The sequence below is a fragment of the Pteropus medius genome, unplaced genomic scaffold (genome assembly GCF_902729225.1).
Source record: "Pteropus medius unplaced genomic scaffold, Ma_sr-lr_union100, whole genome shotgun sequence".
Lineage (NCBI taxonomy): Eukaryota > Metazoa > Chordata > Mammalia > Chiroptera > Pteropodidae > Pteropus > Pteropus medius.
In genome coordinates, this window is record NW_024349505.1 from 767,099 (window position 1) to 787,833 (window position 20,735).

Below are 20,735 nucleotides of genomic sequence, written 5' to 3' on the forward strand. Positions count from 1 at the left end.
AGCCTACCTTCATCCCCTCATCTTAGAGTTACAACTGAGTATTCTTTTATATTACAATACCATAAACATACTACATAAAACTACATAACATAAAGTTGCATAACAATTTTTAATCGTGAGAATTATAATTTCTTCACTCATCCAACAATTTTTTGAGAGCTATCATTTCTTCATTCACTCAACTTTCTTTATTACTCCAGATCTACTCAACACTGCCATACTTGATTTAAAAGTATGTTAATGGGTTGAAAAGTTTTCTTGTCTTCTTATTTCATTATTGTGTTTTTTTCAAATGTAATTGAAGAGATAAAACTGCATAATCATATAATGCAAAAATTTAGAGGTTGAGGGGTCCTCAGTAATTATATATCCACTTACTTATGAATAAACGAGGCAGAGAAAAATCGGAAGTTCTCTCTTCCTGGTTAGAAAAAGAATCCAGGCTTTCAGACTTCTGATCCAATGCTCTTTCCACTTCATCATATCATAAGCTCTTTCAGAATCTTCTAATCCTTTGTATACCACCTTCTCTCTCCTGGGGGAAATGTCTTTGGGATTTATTGGTCCAGTACTAACTATATTTCAAATAATGGAGAAAAGCATGTCTTATCTTGCAAAACAATAAATTGATGTCACGTTATAAGTTTACTGTAATAATTTTTTTCAGTGTAAATATTGCTACCTACGAATGAAAAGCAGTGTTATGAGAAAAGGTACAAACAGCTCAACTAACTGTAACAACAACAAAATAAATTCTGTCTCAATTTTTGTTTTTTAAGTGAGAGACTAACACTAATTAACACCACAGGTCCTTTCTAACTAGCGTAGAATTTGAGTCAGATCAAAAACATCTAATTGTTACTTTCCCCTCTGAATTGTTTCCTACACTTTATTTTACCAGAAGGATTACCTTGGCACTATTTAAATTAAATGCTTATTAATTAATTCATTCAAGCATCATACTTGTTAAGTTCTTACAGATAGCTATTGCCATTAACAAACACATTTCAAGCAGAATATCTTATTGCTATTTATAATTATTAGGAAATAATAAAAATTTTAAATCATGACTCCACATGTTCAAAGATCAAAAAGGAGATTCTTAAATCAAGAATAACATACATCAGAATGATCAATATTAGTTTTTCAGGGATGTTCTTTTAGTGGCCAAGAATGTTTTCTTTTCTTTTTTCTTTTTCAATATATGTACTTCATCCACCCATCTATTCATTCTTTCCACATACCTGTGCTAAATATAGAACTAGGCTCTCAGGACACAATGGTTCCTGTCTCCTCTGAGCTTTAATTCTTAATATACTGGCTAAGTCAAATGCTATAAATTTGTGATCTCTTTCTCCGCCTGTCTTGATTGCTGTTGCTCACACTTCCCACAACCATTTTGTTGTCTACCCAACAAAGATAACTTTACCCACAGGATTTCAGACAGTCTGGCTTTCTTCAATCCATTTGCAATGGGCTTCTGATCTTTTTGTGTCTGGCTCCTTCTCACCAACATCTCCACTTAACTAGCACCTTTTTGGAAAGGCCTTTTGTAAACACCTAATCTTAAGTAGTCAGTCTCCATTTACTATCACATCAACTTGTCTTATTTTCATTGTAGTTATTTTGTCTCTGATATTTTCTCATTTGCTTGTTTAATCTCTGTCTCCCTCTCTTCCATGAAAACTCTGTAAAAGCAGACAGGAGCCTTGTCTGCCTAATTTGCTGTTTTGTCCTAAAATGGTACTTGGCACACAGTAGGCATTGATTAAATATTTGTTGAATGAATGGATTCCTAATTGACTATTGCTTGAACTACTACAGATACTGATTCATCCTTGTTGAGTTTTTAATTCTACTGAGTATAAAGATTAAATCAGAATTTAAAACTAAGTCTTAAAATTAAGAACAGTTTGGAAATGTGGGAAACATCTGGCAGAGAAATAATTCCGACATTTGCAGTGATGGAAGGAAAATTTTTCTCTTAAGTAAGCAGGTTGTTGGCCTCTATTGATATCATCGGAAAATGCTTGCCTATTTTTGTTGGTTTGCTCAAGAACTGGAAACATCTGGCACTGGAAACTTACAACGTTCATTTTAAAGTGAAGAGTTGTAATAACTTTGGGGTTTGGGGATGGGAGAGAAAATGCCTTAAGAAAATGAAGGCCGTCTGGAGAAAGGAGAAGCTCGTGTCTCTTTTAAAAAACAGATTCCCTTGGTTCTTCAAGAGTCTTACTTAAGAGAAGCTTCCTAGAAAGTTCTTAATTTGTGTGGTTTCTAAATAAGCAGACTTTTAGGGCCAAAAAAAAAAAGAAAGAAAGAAAAAAAAAAGTGCGTGTGTGGCTCCGCCTAGTTTAGGTTCGTCCTGGCCCAGAAAGTTGTGGCTACAGGACAAGCTTTGGCTGCTGCTTTCTAGAACATCGTTCTGATCCCTTTAAAGGTGGGGATCATGACGAAGGATGCGGGGGAAGAGGGCGGGAGCCAACGGCTTGAGAGTCTCGGTTGACATAGTAACTCTTCAGTTCCGTCTCCCTCGCTCCGGGCTCTCAGGCTCCGCTGCCGCCCGCCGCCCCGCTTGTGCTCGCTCAGCTCTAGATCCCCGAAAACCTCCTTGCGGGGTCCATTTGGCCGGAAGCGCTCAGGTCAAGGTCCCCTTTGTGAACCCCTAAGTGGTGACTTCTGTGGCCAGCGGCAAAGCCACTCTGGTAGCTCAGACCGCCGGGCGTCCGCACCCCTTGCCTCACCCTCGTCCCCTGTGCACCAGTCTGCCCCTGACCAGTCCGGCGGGTGACGGGGACCCTGCGCATCGCGTCCTCCTGGAACTGCCGCGGTGCCTTCCCCAGGACCGGGACCTAGGGCAGTCCGGAGTTCCCGCCATGAACCAGAGCCCAGCGTTTGGGCCCCGGAGGGGCGGCTCTCCCCGGGTCGTGGCCGGGGCTGGCGCGCGGCGCAACGAGAGCCAGGACTATCTGCTCATGGACTCGGAGCTGGGAGACGACTGCTGCCCGCAGCCTCCGCCGCCTCTATACGGCTACTACCCTTGCTTGTAAGTGCGGGCGCTGCAGGCGGGCGGGTGCTGGCTGCGCCTCAGGAGGCTGTGCGCTCACAGGAGTGTAGGAACCGGATCGGCGCGCGTCTGAACACGCGTGTGTCCTTCTGAGGGCTCGCGAGCTTGGGTTGGGACCCCAGGGATCGGAGGGGCGCGTGCAGGTCTAGGTTTGCTCCTAGCGAGCAAGTACAAATATGTTTGTCCGTGAGAGTGAGACCGCGGGCCACCACCACCACTACAGGTCATCAGGTGTCTGGTCAATTTCTTCAGTTCGGATGCCACACCATATCCTCAAAAAATCCCAGTGTCGCTGCGCCAAAGGCATGGTCTGGGCAGGGAACTGATTCGAACTTGAGCCCGTGTGACTCAGCCCATGTGGGAGAGATGACTAGAATGCAAAGGGTCTTTGGCTCTGCCTCTGTGCGCCTGGGGAACTCGGGACCCAGTGCGCCCAACCGTCTACACGCTCTGCCTGCCTTAGCCCTTCGGGTGGCGCGCACAGGTCCTCTGGACCACAGATGGCGGGAAAGTTCGAAGATGTGCGTGGGAGGGGGCGGACATGTCCTGGGGACATCCTCTTCCCGGCCTCCGGTCACCAGGTTAAGTCAAGGAAATAGGCTTCTCTACCCGCAGAGCAAAACTTTTACCGGTGTCCCGCGGGGGAGATGAGCCTGTTCAGGATGAGGGACGAGAGAAGAGTGAACTGTAGAAGTGAGGGGGTAGGGTTATTTGTAGTGGACTATGAGAGTAACTATGAGATTTTATTTAAGGATCTTTTTTTTTTTTTTTTCTTTTCCAAGGGTGGCAGAGGCAGGCAGAGGGCGGAATGAGGGAGAAGTCTCCCCTCCCCTACATGTCTGGGCCTACACATGCAGCTGGCTGATAACATTTCTGCCTATTTGCTTTTTAACTTGATTGGGTAGTCTGGTTTCCTGAGATGTCACATCCATCCACATGCGGTTTTCTTCCAGAGGAAAACAGTTTTCAGTAGCAGTTCCTTAAGCAGCTCTAGATGTGTGTGTGTGTGTGTGGGCGGGGGAGGGGGGGGTCGAAGGGGTTCATTTCTGCTCCCATGGGCTTCTGGAAGAACCTTATAATACATAGGGTGCCCCTTCCTATATTTAGTCAGGGCTCCCTAGAGTCAAGACCTGCTGTGGTTCCCTTTCACAGTTAAAAGTGAACCCCAGAACATGGAGCATCTAATTTTTCTCCAAGGTAAAAGAAAAATGTTAGAACTGGTTTCATTCATCTATGTGCCATACAATTCGAAAGCATTTACTATTACTTATCTTTTTTCCTTTTTTAAAAATTAAGATGTATTTTACATGCTATCAAATTCACCCATTTAAGTTATACAGTTCAGTAATGTTTAGTATATTCACAGAGTTGTGAAACCATTACCTAAATTCCAGGACATTGTCATCACCCCCAAAAGAAATCGTATACTTTACTTTAAGTTAGTGACTGTTTCTATGTCTTATAGTACAGAGCATCTCAAACTTTAATGGGCATGTGAATTACCTTGGGATTTTGTTAAAATGTAGATGCTGATTTGGTAGGCTTTTGGTGTAGCCCAAGATTCTGCATTTCTAACAATCTCTGAGAAATGTGGAGGCTGCTGGTCTATGGACCACGCTCTGAGTAGCAGGGAGATACATGCCAAGAAAAAACTGAAAGAAAAATAAAACAATCCTGGGTGTTGTGAATACAGCTATTTTCAAATTTGCTTTGAGGGTATATTTTTAAAAATAGATGGACTTTTTTTTATTGACTTAGACTTGAGATCTACTAAGAGGGTAATGTTACCTGTGGCTAAGTTAAGCAACTTAAAAAAGCTATCCTGCTTTTCAAAAGTTGACTGTCCCATAGACAAAATCTTTTTTTTTTCCTTTTTATCTCTTGATGAGTCGACAATCACTCATTATTGTGACTGTGGGAAAAAATAATTTGTTTTAAAAAACTTGTTTTTAAACTTGTTTTATATATATATATGTATATATATATGTGTATATATACATATATATATACATATATATATATATCAGTAGTGAGACTAAATAAAGTAATAATTCCATGTTGTCTTGAAACACTTTCCCCAATGCCTTCTTCAAATGTGATTACTGTCTTATTGATTTATCTAGTTCTTACATTATCTACTATTTAGAGAAATATTTTTTCTCCCTTAGTACAGGAATCCCAGATCACTCTTAATGGATAGACCTGGGCAGCAGAGAGAGGAACAGAAATATTTGAATACTTCAATTCAAATAGGAGCACTCCCTGTGTCATGTTATAGTAAAGTTAAAAGTGAGCTTTGTTCCAGAATTAGAGTTTGGTCTTGTCTGAATCTATTATTTCTAAAATGTTCTGTAGTTACTTTTCATCACTGTTTATTCTGGCAAGTTTTTTATTTTTTCCAGTTAAAAAAAATCATGTAACTGAAAAATTTTAACCAATAAACAACATTATTTCATGCCTGTGATATATGAGAAAGAGCTAAAGAAAATTACTTCCCTCTGGTAGAGTACACAAATAAACCTTTCCATATGCTTTTGACTTGCGCTTTAAACAATTTCATTTATTTTCCCAAAGTGGGAGGTGTATTACTTGTGAAAGCGGCAATACTTTACACTCCATTTGGATTAGTTTGTAATGGTGATTATTAGCAAGAAATGGTCTATGTTCTGCTAGAATCCCAGATATATCAGAGAGTTCATTTAGAACTTAATAATGTCTCTAGTCCATCTCTTCTGAACATGGGGAGGATTCTGGACATAAAAAGATAATGTTGAGGGTTTCTAAATTCTTAAGATCTTTAACACAGTCCAACTAAACATTTGGGAAAGGCTAACTAAATAATTATGAATATTGAAATGGTAAACTATTTGTAAACTCAAGCTCTGGTATATAGTAGACAGATAATCTGAAAACCTTATTGCTAGGTTACAGACACCTAGCACTGCTGGATAAAATATTTACACTTGATCTTAGCCAAAAGGCTGAGAAGTAATTGGATAAATATTTAAAATAATTTAAAAACATTACCAAATTTTGCAAAAAGTAAAAGGGATTACCAAGTGCCAAAGCAAAGAAATTAAAAGCCAGAGCATAGCCTATGAACTGATGGGGTGGCTGTCTTGGGGATTATGGATTGGAGTGACCAGGAGTTTGGAGTCTGATGTCCGTGTAAAATGGAGAGAAGCTAAGGCCTGGTTTCCAGATGAGGCAGAGAGTTGGAACTGAGACATCCTGGCCCTTCCCCAGCACTCCCGCCACATAAAACCAGGATCCTAAGTTAGGCTGGAAAAATATGCCACCAGCACAGAGTGCGAACAAGAACTTTATTAGTAACAGGAAAGAAATCTTCCCTAAGAATTTTATCCTTTGGACCCATGTGTCATGTGAGTTTTTGTTTTTGCTTTTATTTTTTACACTACTTAGTTGACCTAGATATCTTCCAGCTGAAAAATACCCCCAGGGCTCCTAGAATAGTAAAACACAAAACCATTTTGAGAGAATAGTATCAACCATCTTGACTGCCAAGGACTTTCAAGAAAACAACATTAAATCCAAGAGCACAGCTAAAGATATACTCAATATAATACATGACAGAACATACAAGGAAACAATCAGTCACCAATGAGAGTCAGCAGATGATACAATCCATGAGGGACAGTCAGCATATGACGTAACAGCAGTATTGGATCCTTAGAAACTTGAAATAATATAACAATATGAAAGAGAATATAAAATACATATGTATAAAATGGTGAAATATATATAAGAAGTCAAACCCTAAAAAAAGAGTAAAATTCACTTTAAAAAACAAATAGAAAATCTATAAATGAAAATATAATTTTGAGACGAAAAATTCAATGGAATGGTTAAAATACAGATTAGACATACCATGTGGCAACACTCTTAATGAAGCGATGTAAAGAAATGGAAAATATAAACATTATCGAGTCATAGAAAAAGAAGGTAGAAGTTATAGAAAGAGAAAATATAGAGAATGTGGGAGAGACAACAGAATAGATAGGTGATAATTTTCCAGAAATGATAAGTTTATGAAATACAACGATATTAGTGCAATACAGAAAAATAAATCCACTTTGAAATTACAGAACACTAAAGACAAGAGGAAATATTAAAATGAACCAAAATACAAGGGATTTGAATGAATAAGTTTTGAAATTCAAAATATATTTAATGGAAATGCACTCATAATGTATCTTGATACCTAAGTTATATAATGTGTAACTTGTAAGAACTATAGTGTTTCTTTTACATAAAGGTATTGTTTACTCTCTGGGTATTAATGTAATGTTTTATACAAAGTTGGTGCTCTTTTGCTGATAAGATCTCTTTAAACAAGGATTCTTATTTAAAGGGTGGCTTATCGTTGAATCACAGTCGTAGGAGAAACCCACAAAGATTCTTAACTCTATTCTCTATTTCACATGACAAAATACAAAAATGACATTTTTTATGGGTGATGGATTCTTTAAAATTTTATTGACTTCAGGATGGTGGATGAAATCTATTTATAAACCCTAGGACTCAGACTTTGAACTCCTGATTTAAGAGACCACAGATAAATAAAATTCCCAAAACAGCCTTTTCTCCAGGCAAAACACATCTACTTATGAAAAAGCAAGTGAAAGTTTCAGATTACAGGCTAGAAAATGTTTTCTGACATTAGCTGCTGATAGGGCGCACTGTTCTTGTGAAGAAGTTTTAGATTGGAATTAGAATATGGACTCGGACATATGAAACATTACATTTTTATCTGCTTGTTAGTTTGCCCTCATTTTTGCCTTCATATGTCTAATAAATCTTTATTCAAGCATCTATTACACTCTTTTACATTTATTTGTTTATGTATCTCCCTCGACTAGACTGTAAGCCTCTATACCTAGCACAATATCTAGTAGAGAGGAGGTATGAATTGATTTATTCCTCAATAAAGACATGATCCTATGCTCAGTATTTATTCTAATAAGTAATAAAGTGATGCTGGCTCTTTTCATAAAATAGCATCTGAGACTTTCAAGTTAGGCAGAAGAGCCAATGTCCACATAGAAGTTGACATCCATATCTTATATTCATTCTAGCTGCCAGTCCCTTGAGATTCACCTTCTTCTGGGGAATACGTCAGTGATCACTACTGCTACTACCATGCTGCTCTCCTTTTAGCTCTCTGGCCCCACCTCTTCCCTTCGCCTTTCTTCTGCTCACCTCAGTTGAGGATGTATCTTTACCAGGACCAGTCAAATGCTCAGGGATAACCAAAGGGAATTGACATACAAAGAACTCCTTGCTGGCTTGAACTGCTCTTCCTGCTTATGTATGAAATCTTTTAAGGATTGACCCCTGTCTAGTACCAAGATTCATCCAAATAGCAGAGAGCATTCTTCCTTCTTTTCCTCATACCACCCTCAAATGATCTAGCCCTTAATAAGTCTCAGTCCAGGTAGACAAAATCCCCTCTCCCCATCCAGTGTAAGCTATGCCTTTCAAACTCCATTTCTTTTTGTAGGATCTCCTTCTTTCCTGGATCATTGGTATTAGGTATCTCCATTCTTTTAAGAAAAGACCCTACCCCTACCCACAGAAGCGTGGCTTTACTCTCTGACCCCAAAGGGGTAGGTAGTCACATGACACCATGACCACCCAGGTTATAAGGATAAAATCAAGGGGTCCGTTTCCTTACAAAAACATACTTATCAAATGATAAATAAAATCAAAGGTGGCATGTGTGGTATCATGATTTCTTATGCCTTTTGCAGTGGTTTGGAATTTAGAGAGAATTCTAGTATTTATTATATTCTTTTAAAATAATATCAATAACCATAAAGCAAAGACTTGGACCTTGGTTAAGGGTTTGCATTTTCAAAGCTGCTCCCAGGGGAAAAGCAAGTATAAAACTCACCTTTAGATCTGCTTCTCTTTCATTTAGGAATCAATATCTCCTCCAGCCACTTGGGTTAACAATGGGTCTCTTTTAATTGACTGCTTTGGAGTTCTGTGTTCTGCATGACAAAAACCACCTATTTTGTTTCTAAACCTCCCCTGGCTTGAAGTAATCAATATCCACTGCTAATGAATTATTATCATGAAACTTATTTTAGGGGACCAACATTGTAAGTTGTGGAGTTATTGCCAGATGTGCCAAAATGCCTACATTTATTCTGTAACAGAATGTTTGTTTACCTCTAGGAAGACATTGCATAATTTTTTTCTCTAGACAATTATATTCCTTGAGTTATAAGAAGTAACTTCATAAGGCAATTCATCTTTGTCCCTTAGAGAGTAAATCATAAAAGGAAAACATTTTCATAAGTCCGTTCTCGTTTTTCTCCGTCTTTCATAAAAAATGCTAAATATAATTGGATCCAGTTGGATAAAATTACCATCTGTGATTGCTCTTTGTTTGTGAATCTTCTGCTTGCTCTTAGTACATGGAGAAGTGCTCATCTATATGCTCAATTGCAATTAAACTTTGGCATCTATAATTTGATGTGCTGTTCAAGACTCTTAAACCATTGGAACTGATTGAATGGCATTTCTTATAGAATGTCTGCTTAGCATATAGAAATGAATGTTACCGATACCCATACATCATATATGAGTGTGGTATAACTATTCTCTACCTAATTCAGGTAATTCGAGACGAAGAGGAGAAATCATGGTAATGAGAGTTACTTACAGTTCAGTGCAAGTTACTCTTTCTGTGGAGGACTAATCAAAAATATTTACATATATTTGGGGTGCTAACATTTTTTTGACTACCTACTCTGTAGCAGGTCCTTTTCTAATTGTCATACGAATGTGATTTGCTCTTTAGAGCAGCCACTTGGCTATGTTACATGTCCATTTTGTAAACGATAGTACTTAAATTTAGAGATTTTAAGAAATGTTTAGAAAGTTACACAGCTGGTCAGTTTTAAAGTGGACACCAACCATTACATCTTACATAGCGCAGGCTGAACACATGGACAGGAAGGCTGGCAGGTTGCACAGAGTTCCTTGTTCTTTCAGCAACTAATATAATCATGCTTGTGCTGGGCACAGCTGGATACATGGTGGGATGTTCTCTGGAGAGCCTATTCATCATTCTTTTTCCTCTCTCTCCATAGATACTTAAGAAGCCACAGGTTGGCTCTGATCTATTGAACCAAGATTACTTGTTCTGGTGCTCATTATATCTAAGTTATACTCTTGGTAATAGGAGAAGACAGGAAGAAAGGTTATAAATAGCAGTAATAAGTATGTTTAACCTTTGCCTTCTCTTTCTATTGAAATCTTAATCATCTTTGATGGCCAAGCTTTATATTCTACTTCTTTCAGTAATTCATTAATCTATTTATACATTCATTTTTTTATGTTATTATGTCTAATAATAATAAAAATAGTAGCTAGATTTATTAGGGGCTTCTATGTGCTAGGCCTTACTCTATAGGTATTAACTCATTTTAATACTTATAACAAACCTATGAGGTATATACTTTTATAATCCCCATTTTACTCATAAGAAAAAAATACCACAGAAAAGAGAGTTAAGTGACTTGTCAAAGATTACACAACTAATAGTTAATAGAAATGGGAAGATAGAAAGAAAGAAGCAGAAGATTCTATTTTATCACTTATCTAGATAAACAGTGATAGGTTTTGAAAAATTGCCAATCTTTGTTACTAAAGTAAGATATACGAAATTAAGTAATCTGTAGACTATTTTACCAAAAGGCCCACAAATTTATTATGACTCTTTCAAGACTACTCTTGATTTCTCTCTATCATGTGGATGAAATTGCTTCTATGCTGTAATGCAGTTGTTTCAGAAGAAACAGATCTGACTCAAATGGTAATGTGAAACTGGAGATTTCATTGCAGGATTTCCATAATTTACAAAAGCATTTTATATGGTATTTATCTGAAAGTGTATATTGCCAGACGTCAGTTACAATGTGATAGTCACGTTAAGATTGATTGCCTATTCAAGACAGATTTCGTTTCAATGACAGCAGCTCTGGATTGCAGCACAAAGGGCATTTTGTCCTGACATGTAGTGGGTCAGCACAAAACCCTTGCACAAAACCGTGATGAGTTCTCTTCATGGGAATTACTAACAAAATTATTTTGAGAGTTATAATAAGAGTTGGAAATGACATGGTTTTTAAAGCTCTTTTTAGAATTCATTTAGGTAGTTAAACTGTTACAGATAAATTTATTTTTATTATTACTATGTTAACCTCCTTGAAACAGAGTTTTGCATTGGTTAGGTTGAAGGGCAGTGGTGGTGGCTATAAAGAAGAGCTGATCCCTGAGCAGTGTGAGAAACTACTAACTACCCAGGAAAATGTTTTCCGCAGGGCCCCTTTACTCGGAGGGGCATTCAGGTCTAGACACTGTATTCTGAATTGAAGGATGCATTAATTGCTTTAAACAAATATTTGTTTAAGCTCCTTTTGATGTGCCAGCCACCTCATTTGGGAACCACAAACACCATATTTTATCAAGTCTAAGGTTCTATCAATTATAACCTGCTCTGATATTACATATACTTTCAAAAAGAGCAAACAAACAAACAAAAAAAGTGCTATTGATTAAACTATACCTTAGATTTTTATTTTATACTTATTGAAGCAGCTCTTTATAGTTAATTAGATATAGATTTGGGTCATATATAACTCATGCACATATAGAAAAAAAATCTAAAGAAAAAAATTTGGTCAAGGTATTCCTAAAGCTCCTTCATAATCAGAGATGAACGTTTCTGGTCACTTTTCAACTTAGAATCTTCAATGCCCAGGTTTTTCTACATTGTATTGTTCTTGTACCAAAAAGAACATTGGAGGTTCAGCATTTCTTTAAAGAATCTAAAGAACCCATAATAGACCAAAAGTTTTTGGTGCTAGGCAATTAAACTGACTTTGGAATTACATGGAGCGAGACTATTCTGATAACAGTTCCTGGTTGTTGCTAAACAAATCTGATTCACTACTGTTCCTCATGGATGTCCTACTCTTCCCTGCACATACATGTACGTGTATGTGTGCGCACACATATTTGTTTCTCAGGCTTGAAGGAATTAGCTACTGTTTCCAGGATTTATTTTCAAGCCACTGTCATCTATTCTGAAACTTTGGATGCCATTGCTTTTAATGCTTGTACACACACTGACAATGAAAACGATGTCATGGTAATGAATGACACATGACTGGCAACGATTGCAAGAAGGCTTAGGTGATAAGACATGTTCTCTTCCAGGCAAATTAAAATGGGAGAAATATGTGTCTTAAAATCAATGAAATACGATGTTTGGTGTGCTAGGTAAATGAGAGAGGAGATGAGACTTAAAAGATTAGAAGGCACTTATCCTTTATAGTATGTTCAGAATTTAAGAGGTTTAAACTTTATTCTTTAGCTGACTTTAGAACACAGATAAGACTATGACAGTCTTTTGTTTTATTTATGTTAGCTTATTTGACCCTCACAGCAAACCTGTGTGATAGGTAATATTATTTTCGCTTGTAAATGGGGAAATAGAAGTTCGGAAAGGTAAAGTAACTTTACTAAGAATTTCTAGCTCTCAAGCATCTGAGCCAGTATTTGGACACGTATTTGATTGTTTTGTTTGCTTGCTTGTTTGTTTTTGACCCTCACTGTCTATGCTTCTTCCCCGCAGTGGAATGGCAGCTTTATGAGGGCGGAGATCTAGTCTGTAAACAGCGACTAGCATTTGGTGGGAACTCACAACATATTTTTTGGATAAATGAATCAATGTCTCCCTTATACAAATTGATTTCATGGACTTTATCTCTAAAATTCTTTCCTCTCTAGCCTTATATAGTGTTGCTAGACTTTGCCTTTATTGTGTTTTCACTATAGCCTTTTCAGAAATACTACAATATTGGAGTTTTATATTCTTGCAGCTTAAGTCATTTAATGAATCCTAAGAGCTTTGCAGTATATGCTTGATCTGAAAATGGTGCTTGTTAAATATTTTTATATAATCCTACAAACAAGTAAATACGAATATCAACTCTTGTTTTCTTTACATTGTATTGACAGAACACCCATGAAGATTTATCTTCTTTGTTTTTACTAAAACAGCAAGAGGAAAGTTACTCAAACTTTTATTTAAGTTGAAAGAATTTGTGAAAACTGAAATTCCTGAGACCAAGCTCATTATATATCCAAGAAAGTCTTAAATACTTAAATGAAATAATTCCACTTAAAATTCAGAAAGAGAGAAAAGAACAGTTAAATGAAAATTGTCTAAAAGTTACATATTATTGATAATGTAACTTTGATTTGGACAAGTTGTCCCTAGGCAAAACTTACAGATAGTTGATTTTCATTGTAATCTGTGTTCCAGAAATTAATTATTTTCAAATTGGATTACAATTTCCCTCATATCCAAAAAGACTTAGAAATGATTCTCAACTCCCTTATTATAGCCAAGAATCTGATATACCCTCACTGTTATAGGAAGAGATATCTCTAAAGGATGAGTGTTGCACATTGATGTAAACGCAGAGAAAATAGCAGCCTCTTGTCTAAACACATACATCAGATATATGGATTAAAAAAGGTTTTAATCAATGGTTTCCAAATCTGGCTATATATCAGAATCACCTGGATGATTTTTAAAAATATAGATACTTAAGAATTAGAAGAGTTTAAACAAATCAGAATTTGGGGGATATTGCCTAGGAATAACATTTAAAAACTTCTCCAGATGATTTTAATATGTAGCCAATTTCGGAAATCTATTGTTTCAAATACTTTAGATTCACCGTGAAAGCCAGAGTTAATACTTACCACCACACATCCTTAACTTAACATCTAAAAATTTTCACTATAAGTTTAAACAGTTGCGAAAGATGATAATATAGTGTGAAATTGCCATTTGTTAATAAAATTGATCCATCATCTTTAAAATTACATTTCGTTAAGTCTAAATGGTAGGTAGAATGTAATATTCATCACCATTAATTTAAAAATACACGAGCTCTTTCTTAACATATTTTACATCTTTTTGCTTGAAATCATATTTTCACATAACTTAAATATCATGTTACCCAGTTTTTTTCTTGAAATCTTTGTTTTTTGATGGCCCTATAAGTTTCCTGAAATAAAAGAAAGCTTTTGTAAAATTTAAAATAAGAAATTCTTCTGAATTGTTATTATACTTAATACAGTTACAGCAACACAGCAACAATAACCATAAAAGCTAACACATAGAACGTTTCCTATGTGCTAGGTACAATTCTAAGCACTTTGCATATATTAAATCATTTAATGCTCATAATAATCCTAAAGGGAGCTTAATATTATTATCTGAATTTTATAGATGAGGTATTTGAGGCACAGGGAGATTAAGTAACTTTCTCAAGATTTCACAGCTAGTAAAGTTGTGGGTTCAAAATTGGATCCTAGACATTTTGGCTCCAGATTTTAGACTTTTTTGGATCAAAATCTCATACTTTTTGATCAGTAATAGTTTATTTTTTGTTTAATAACTGTTAGAAGTACATTTAAAAAAGACTTTTGGTGCCTTGATTAAAGGAGGCTTAGTTTGAATTTTGACATTTATTTAAGGTTCAAGAGACCTTTACACATTAGGGCAATGCTTAGGAATGGGTAAGGGTTACACTTTTCTTTTGTAAAGTGAGGGAAAGGAGCTTGTGAAATGTAACGTGGGAAAGGAGTACTAGTGTGATTGACTACAAGAGTGTTCTAAGGGAAATCAAAGGGCAATCTCAGGAAAGATTATATGTAGATACAGAGGACTCGAAAATAGATTTCAGTAAAACTGTTTCTGTCCATGCATCTTTTGCAAAGGTGTGCTCCACAGACGTAGATTCTCCAGTTTAAAGGCCATCGCCTTACCGCAGGTCTTCTCAAAATGTGTGCCCGGCATCACCTAGGAACCCTTGAATCAGAAACTGTGGTTTTGTTTGTTTGTGTTTACTGTGCAGCTTGACTTTAGACCACTGTTCTCATTGCCATAGGTTCTACCCAGTTCTTAGGGCATGAGACTACTTTGTGCTACAGTTACTATATTTTATCCAGTTGAAGGCATCACCATTGCAAGATAAAGTTCAGCTTTAAAGATTTTAAAATGCAAAAAGAAGGGTGTCTTCGATTGAATGTAATATGGTTTTGCCTTGTGTACAAATTTTGGGGCTCCCTAATGTCAAGGATCTTGGCTTCCTCACTATTCTATTGTCTCACTTTTCAGTACTTAGCGGGGTATGAGCTGATGAGTAAATACTTGCTGGATACATGTCAACATCGGGCTGCTTTGTTTATTGTATGCTTTCTGGGTTTTTACTTTTTCCTTCTCTGTTCTGACAGGGCCTTATCCTGAGGAATAGCAGATGCTCAATAAACATTCATAGATTTATTGACTGATTTTGAAAGAGCTGTAGGCTGGTATCAAGAATTAGAGTCAGGTAGGAATTGGATAACTTGGTCTTTTCTTTGGCTATGGAAATAGGGAAGTAGCCACTGCTACTATTCCTGGACAGAGAGAGAGGACAGAATATCTTTTGCTATGAGGAAGATGTGATTAGAGTCTTAGGAGGTAAGGAAATAGTTTTTAATTGACTGGTATTTTTCTGTTATCTTAAATCTTGTTAGTTTAATTGACGTTTTTCCCTTGTAATCCTCACTAATATATAATCTCAATGAAGATGGGGCCCGGGAGTCATTTTCCACTATCTTCCTAGTGCCTAGCATCTGTCTCATAGCAGATGATCAATACGTTTTGAATAAACAATTGAATAAATGTGTCAACTATAGTTTACTAAGGCCTGAGAGAAGTTTTTGCATATGGAAAATTACTTACAATAACTGATGTTTTAATTTTATGCACTAATGTGGAGTTGCAAAATTTAAATCCTAGTGTTTCTCGAGCTTTTATTTTTCAAATTATTCTATTTATTTATTTATTTATTTATTTATTTATTTATATTGAGATATATTTTACATGTAACCTTATATCAGTTTCAAGAGTACAACAAATGATCTGATATGTATATATTACAAAACTATCACCACAATAAGTTTATTTACTATCTATCACCACACAGCTACAATTTTTTTCCTTGTAATGAGAACTTTTAAGATTTATTCTCTTAACAACTTTCAAATATACAATATAGTTTATTAACTGTAGTCATTATGAGGTACATTACATCTCCATGACCTATTTATTTATTTTATAACTGTTTGTACCTTTTGACCATCTTCACCTATTTTTCCCCCCACCTGCTGTCTGTGCCTCTGGCAATCACCAGTCTGTTCACTTTATGAGTTCAGTATGTATGTATGTATGTATGTATGTATGTATTATTCCTCTTATAAATACAGCAACCTGTGTTTGAACAAGTTCTCCAGGTGATCTTAATACATGCTAAAGTTTGAGAGCCATTGCCCAAGAGAAATTCTTACCCATGTGTCCAAGGATATACATGTAGTACTATTTACTACATGTATACTACATGAAACAATACATGTAGTATTGTTTCTAATATTGAACATTTATGCAACGTTTTTAAGAAGAAATTGTAGGCTACCTATAGGTCTGCCCAGGTCAGAAAACAAACCAACGGTGGAGGATGTTAGCGTAGCTTGAACCACTAAGTTTCCCTCATATTAGATTCCTTACGAGAGAGGGGAAGGGCAAGTTTGTTAAAATCTTACAATGTATGCCTGGACATTCCCATTTCTCTAGCTCCATGCAGTGAACACATAACCCTTTCTCCCAGGTCATCTTTTCTCACTCTAGATGTACAAATAGAAAATGGAGCAAAGAAGGAAAATATGAAACTAGCTGGACTGCTTCTAGGCAAAAGGATGAAGAGGCCAAATCTGTGCTCACTCTTTTTTGTACCCTCTCCTCACTCACCTCCTCCTCACGCTGTGCACCACTTACCCAGTTTCCACAGAACCCTCAGTTTTTCCTTTCATCTTGCCCATCTGTTCTCCTTTCATCCTCATTTCCATATATCTTATCCTCGCCATCCTCACTCCATTCATATTTGACTTTTTAAACCCATTAATTCAACAAATGAATGGTGAATACCTACGCAGTAAACTTTGTACTAGGAACAGAGACTAAAAAAGATGAACAGATTCCTGCCAGAAGAGACGTTAATATGGAATACCTATGCGCCAAGCACTACCCTAAGCATTTTACACATAGTAACTCGTTTAAACCTCATTTTAACCCTGTGAGGTCAGATTTAATGGACATCCTTGCAGTTTGACATGATACTTTTAAAATAAAATTGTCTCTTAATGATGATTCGAGTCCTGCCACTTGATGGGAAAAGCAGCAGAACCTATAGGAACTTATTTGGAATTGACATCCTCTATTGTAATTTGGTACCTGTTTGTTTTTAAATCTCCTTTGTGTTTCACAGGAAAGGAAAGATGATATGCAGTTTTAAACATTAAAAGTGTACAAGTTGCTTTGTTATGTTAAAACTAAATGCATATACAAAAAAGTGTTTTTTGTTTATATATATATTTTTATTATTATCTATGTGGCTTTTCACAACTACTCAAATGGAATATTACACATCTTTTATCATAAATGCCCAGAAGGAACAGACTTTTTATTTTTATTATTATTTTTTCCCTCTGAGGCTCCCCTGACACCCAGTACATCCCAGCCCATCCCCTCTCTGCCCTTCCATCAGGACCCACACCTACTCCCTAACCCACCCCAAATCACACCCTTCTGGCTCCAGCTGTGCGCTGTTTGCCTTCCTGAGAAATGCCACACTCCACCCACTCAGACCATTATTTCCATTAAGCCCAGACAGCTAAAGTAACTTTCCCAAAGTCACCTAGGTAATTGACAGGGCTGAGATTCAAACCCAAGCAGTTTGGCTACAGAGTATATCCTAAATTCTTATTGTATACCCTCTTAGATAAGGCATTTTTAATAACTATTTCCACTATCATATTCTTAAGGGTAAAAAACAAAGGCAAAGAAACTTTTCCTATTATATTTGAACTCACAACAGTAGGTGGCTACTTACATATGAGTATATTGTATTATTATTTTATTATGCAAACTAGGAGTTTTGGTAGGAAAATCTGGGACAAAAGTTAAGCCACTTATTCTAAAATTTCAGATTGTACAGAAAGAAATGTCTTCATATAATGAAAGGAGTAAAAAAGAAAAAGAACAAAAGGAATTTTAAACAAATGATTTGCAAAGGGATTTGCCCTGCAACATTCTGGGACTCAAGATGAAGTCATAAACTTCTTGAATTTAGGGGCTGCCCCAAATTGATAGATACTAAATATATAACTGCTATTCAAATCCTTGCAAGTCTAGCTGAAATTGAGTGATTTCCCCTATCTGCCTTCCTCTTTGCACATCTTTCTTTCTTGAGTTTCAATCTTTATTTTAAATTCCTTATGTTTCTTTCTCTTCCTTTCTATGACCTGGCCTATCCATTTTTCAAGAAGATTAGAGGAGGAATAGAAATCAGAATTAGGAACGATCCATAGTCAAAGCAGGTTTGGACTTTTAGTATATCAAAATATTTATTTTATCACAGTTTCACTTTACATTTTGGCAAATGAGACCATCTTTTTGCGGTGCTATGATGTATCTTAGGCGTTTGTGAGGTGTACCCCAGGCAATTCATTAATAAAAAGAGTTAAAGGACCAAACTCTCAAAGGAATTTGCTTTTTTAAAAAATTATACTTTAGGGGATTTAAGATAATCTCTAGAATCTTCAGAAAGTGACATGATTTTTTAAATATGTCTTCCTGAGTGGAAGAGAGAGAGGAGTGGGCCTTGTGCCTAACCCAGCTTATATCATCTATGTCCAGCCTAACAGAGTTTCTTTCCCTTTTGATACCACTAGATCAGATTCGGAGTGGGATTAAAAGGATGAGAGTCGCTGTTCTTGAACATACTCAAGTCTGCATGACAGTTAAAAACAAAAGATGGCGGAGGTGCTTCTGAGCAAATAAAAGAATTGGAGTAAAGCTTGTGAATACAATTTATAAGATTGCTCATCTCAATCTAAAAGAAAAGACATATGTATATATTTTTAATAAGCTTGATCCTTTACTTTTAACTTATGGTTTATCAGAAATAATAAAGAAGGGGGAGATGGTACCTGAGACTTCTTACTTTTCTGCCAATTGCTATCAATTTGCCTAACAGCTTTATATCAAAAAAGATAAGTTGCTCAAATAGAATAGTATTAGTGTTAGAGGAAAAGTCCCACAACCCTCAAACCCACTTATAGCATTGATATTTTATTGGCAACTTAGTAGAAGGATTGACATTTATAATCGTGTGCTTGAGTCATCAAAAGAAACTTAATTGAACATAATTCAAGAAAGGAGACACCTATGCAATTACATTTTGGAAAGGTGTTAAGTCCAATATAGTTAACAAAAATGTTCATGCTATAAGGCATGATGGTAAACTAGAATGTTCCTTTATGTGGATTAGCTAGTTGACAATAATCAAACTTAATCTGAGGCACTATTGTGAGACAACTCAGTATACTGACTTATAATCTGACTTCCTTCTTTTTCCAACATCAGCTCTCCTCACCTTCCTCCTGATCTTTGTTCTCACAATAAATGTGATGATGCTTTTGACCGCTGTGCTTTCCTTGGGACTATTCACTCTTCCTTGATTACCCTTTTTTGTTTTTTTCTTTGAACCCTCTTTAGGCTGGAGTTTTGCCCCAGAGCTCTCGCCATGTTCTGAGAAGATTTCTCTCATTGCTCTTAACAACACTGTTGAGTTCAATGATTTATATCTGTGTGTGCTGTATGGGGCTTTTGGGTATATTAGGGCAGGGGATATGGCTTAGTAGTATACTTGTTAGTTGCAGAACAGTGTGTCATACACAATATCTAAAATGTCTGATGTGTGGAAGAATGGTTGAATGAATCAATCTTGCCAACTCAAATACCTAGGTGAGTAATAAAAACAAGTAAAACAAATCTGCTATAAAGGAGGGAGAGCTGGGGGATGTAGTGACCTTGAGAGTACGGCCTACATAAAAATGGCAGTCTCCACTTAGCCTTGGTCAATTGTTACCAGGAAACACCAGAGGGCTGTGTTCCTAAATCCTCTGATTTTTTTAAAGAGAAGTGAGAAGAAAGATTTTATATGTGAAGTTCTGATTTTTAAAACACAAAATGGTCTAAAAGGACTATAGAGCAGCTCTAAGCCCTAGACCAACAATTTTTAAAGATTTAGAATGCATAAAAAGTCAGTTTCTCTGAAATCCTAATTGGAGGTTGAATACATTTTGCTTGCTGATGTATCTCTATAATGAAACCTATCACTATTGATCCAAAATAAATAAATAAATGAAAAGAATGTAATTATCTTGGTGTCATACAAGTATTAATTTTATTTCTAAGCTTGGCCTGGCAGATGTTATTTTTTCACAAGATGGCCAGCTATTGCTTCAAAGGAAATGTAAAAAAAAAAAAAAAAGACATTGAATTGCCAGTAGATATTTTCATGCTAATAGAGAAGTAAATCTTGAAAAATCACTACAATAAAAATCTTTTCAAATTATAAAAAAAAAATCTGTCAATTCCCTGTGAAAAACCAGTTATCCTTTACTTAGAGGTATGTCCATGATATGTCATGATTATTAAGGCTTAAAGTAT

General features: G+C 36.3%; 1 protein-coding gene across 5 annotated transcripts in view; it reads left to right on the top strand.

The window, feature by feature from the left end:
- Positions 1-2,370: 2,370 nt before the first annotated feature.
- TRPC6 (transient receptor potential cation channel subfamily C member 6) overlaps positions 2,371-20,735 on the top strand; it is a 110,083-nt gene continuing 91,718 nt past the window's right edge. For 3 of the 5 annotated variants that reach the window (XM_039881968.1, XM_039881971.1, XM_039881973.1), the window contains exon 1: positions 2,406-3,046. In XM_039881968.1, the coding sequence (XP_039737902.1) occupies positions 2,877-3,046 (170 nt within the window). In that variant the 5' untranslated portion in view covers positions 2,406-2,876. Of the gene's footprint in view, positions 3,047-20,735 lie in introns of all 5 variants that reach the window. The other 2 variants (XM_039881967.1, XM_039881972.1) reach the window with 2 other exon arrangements.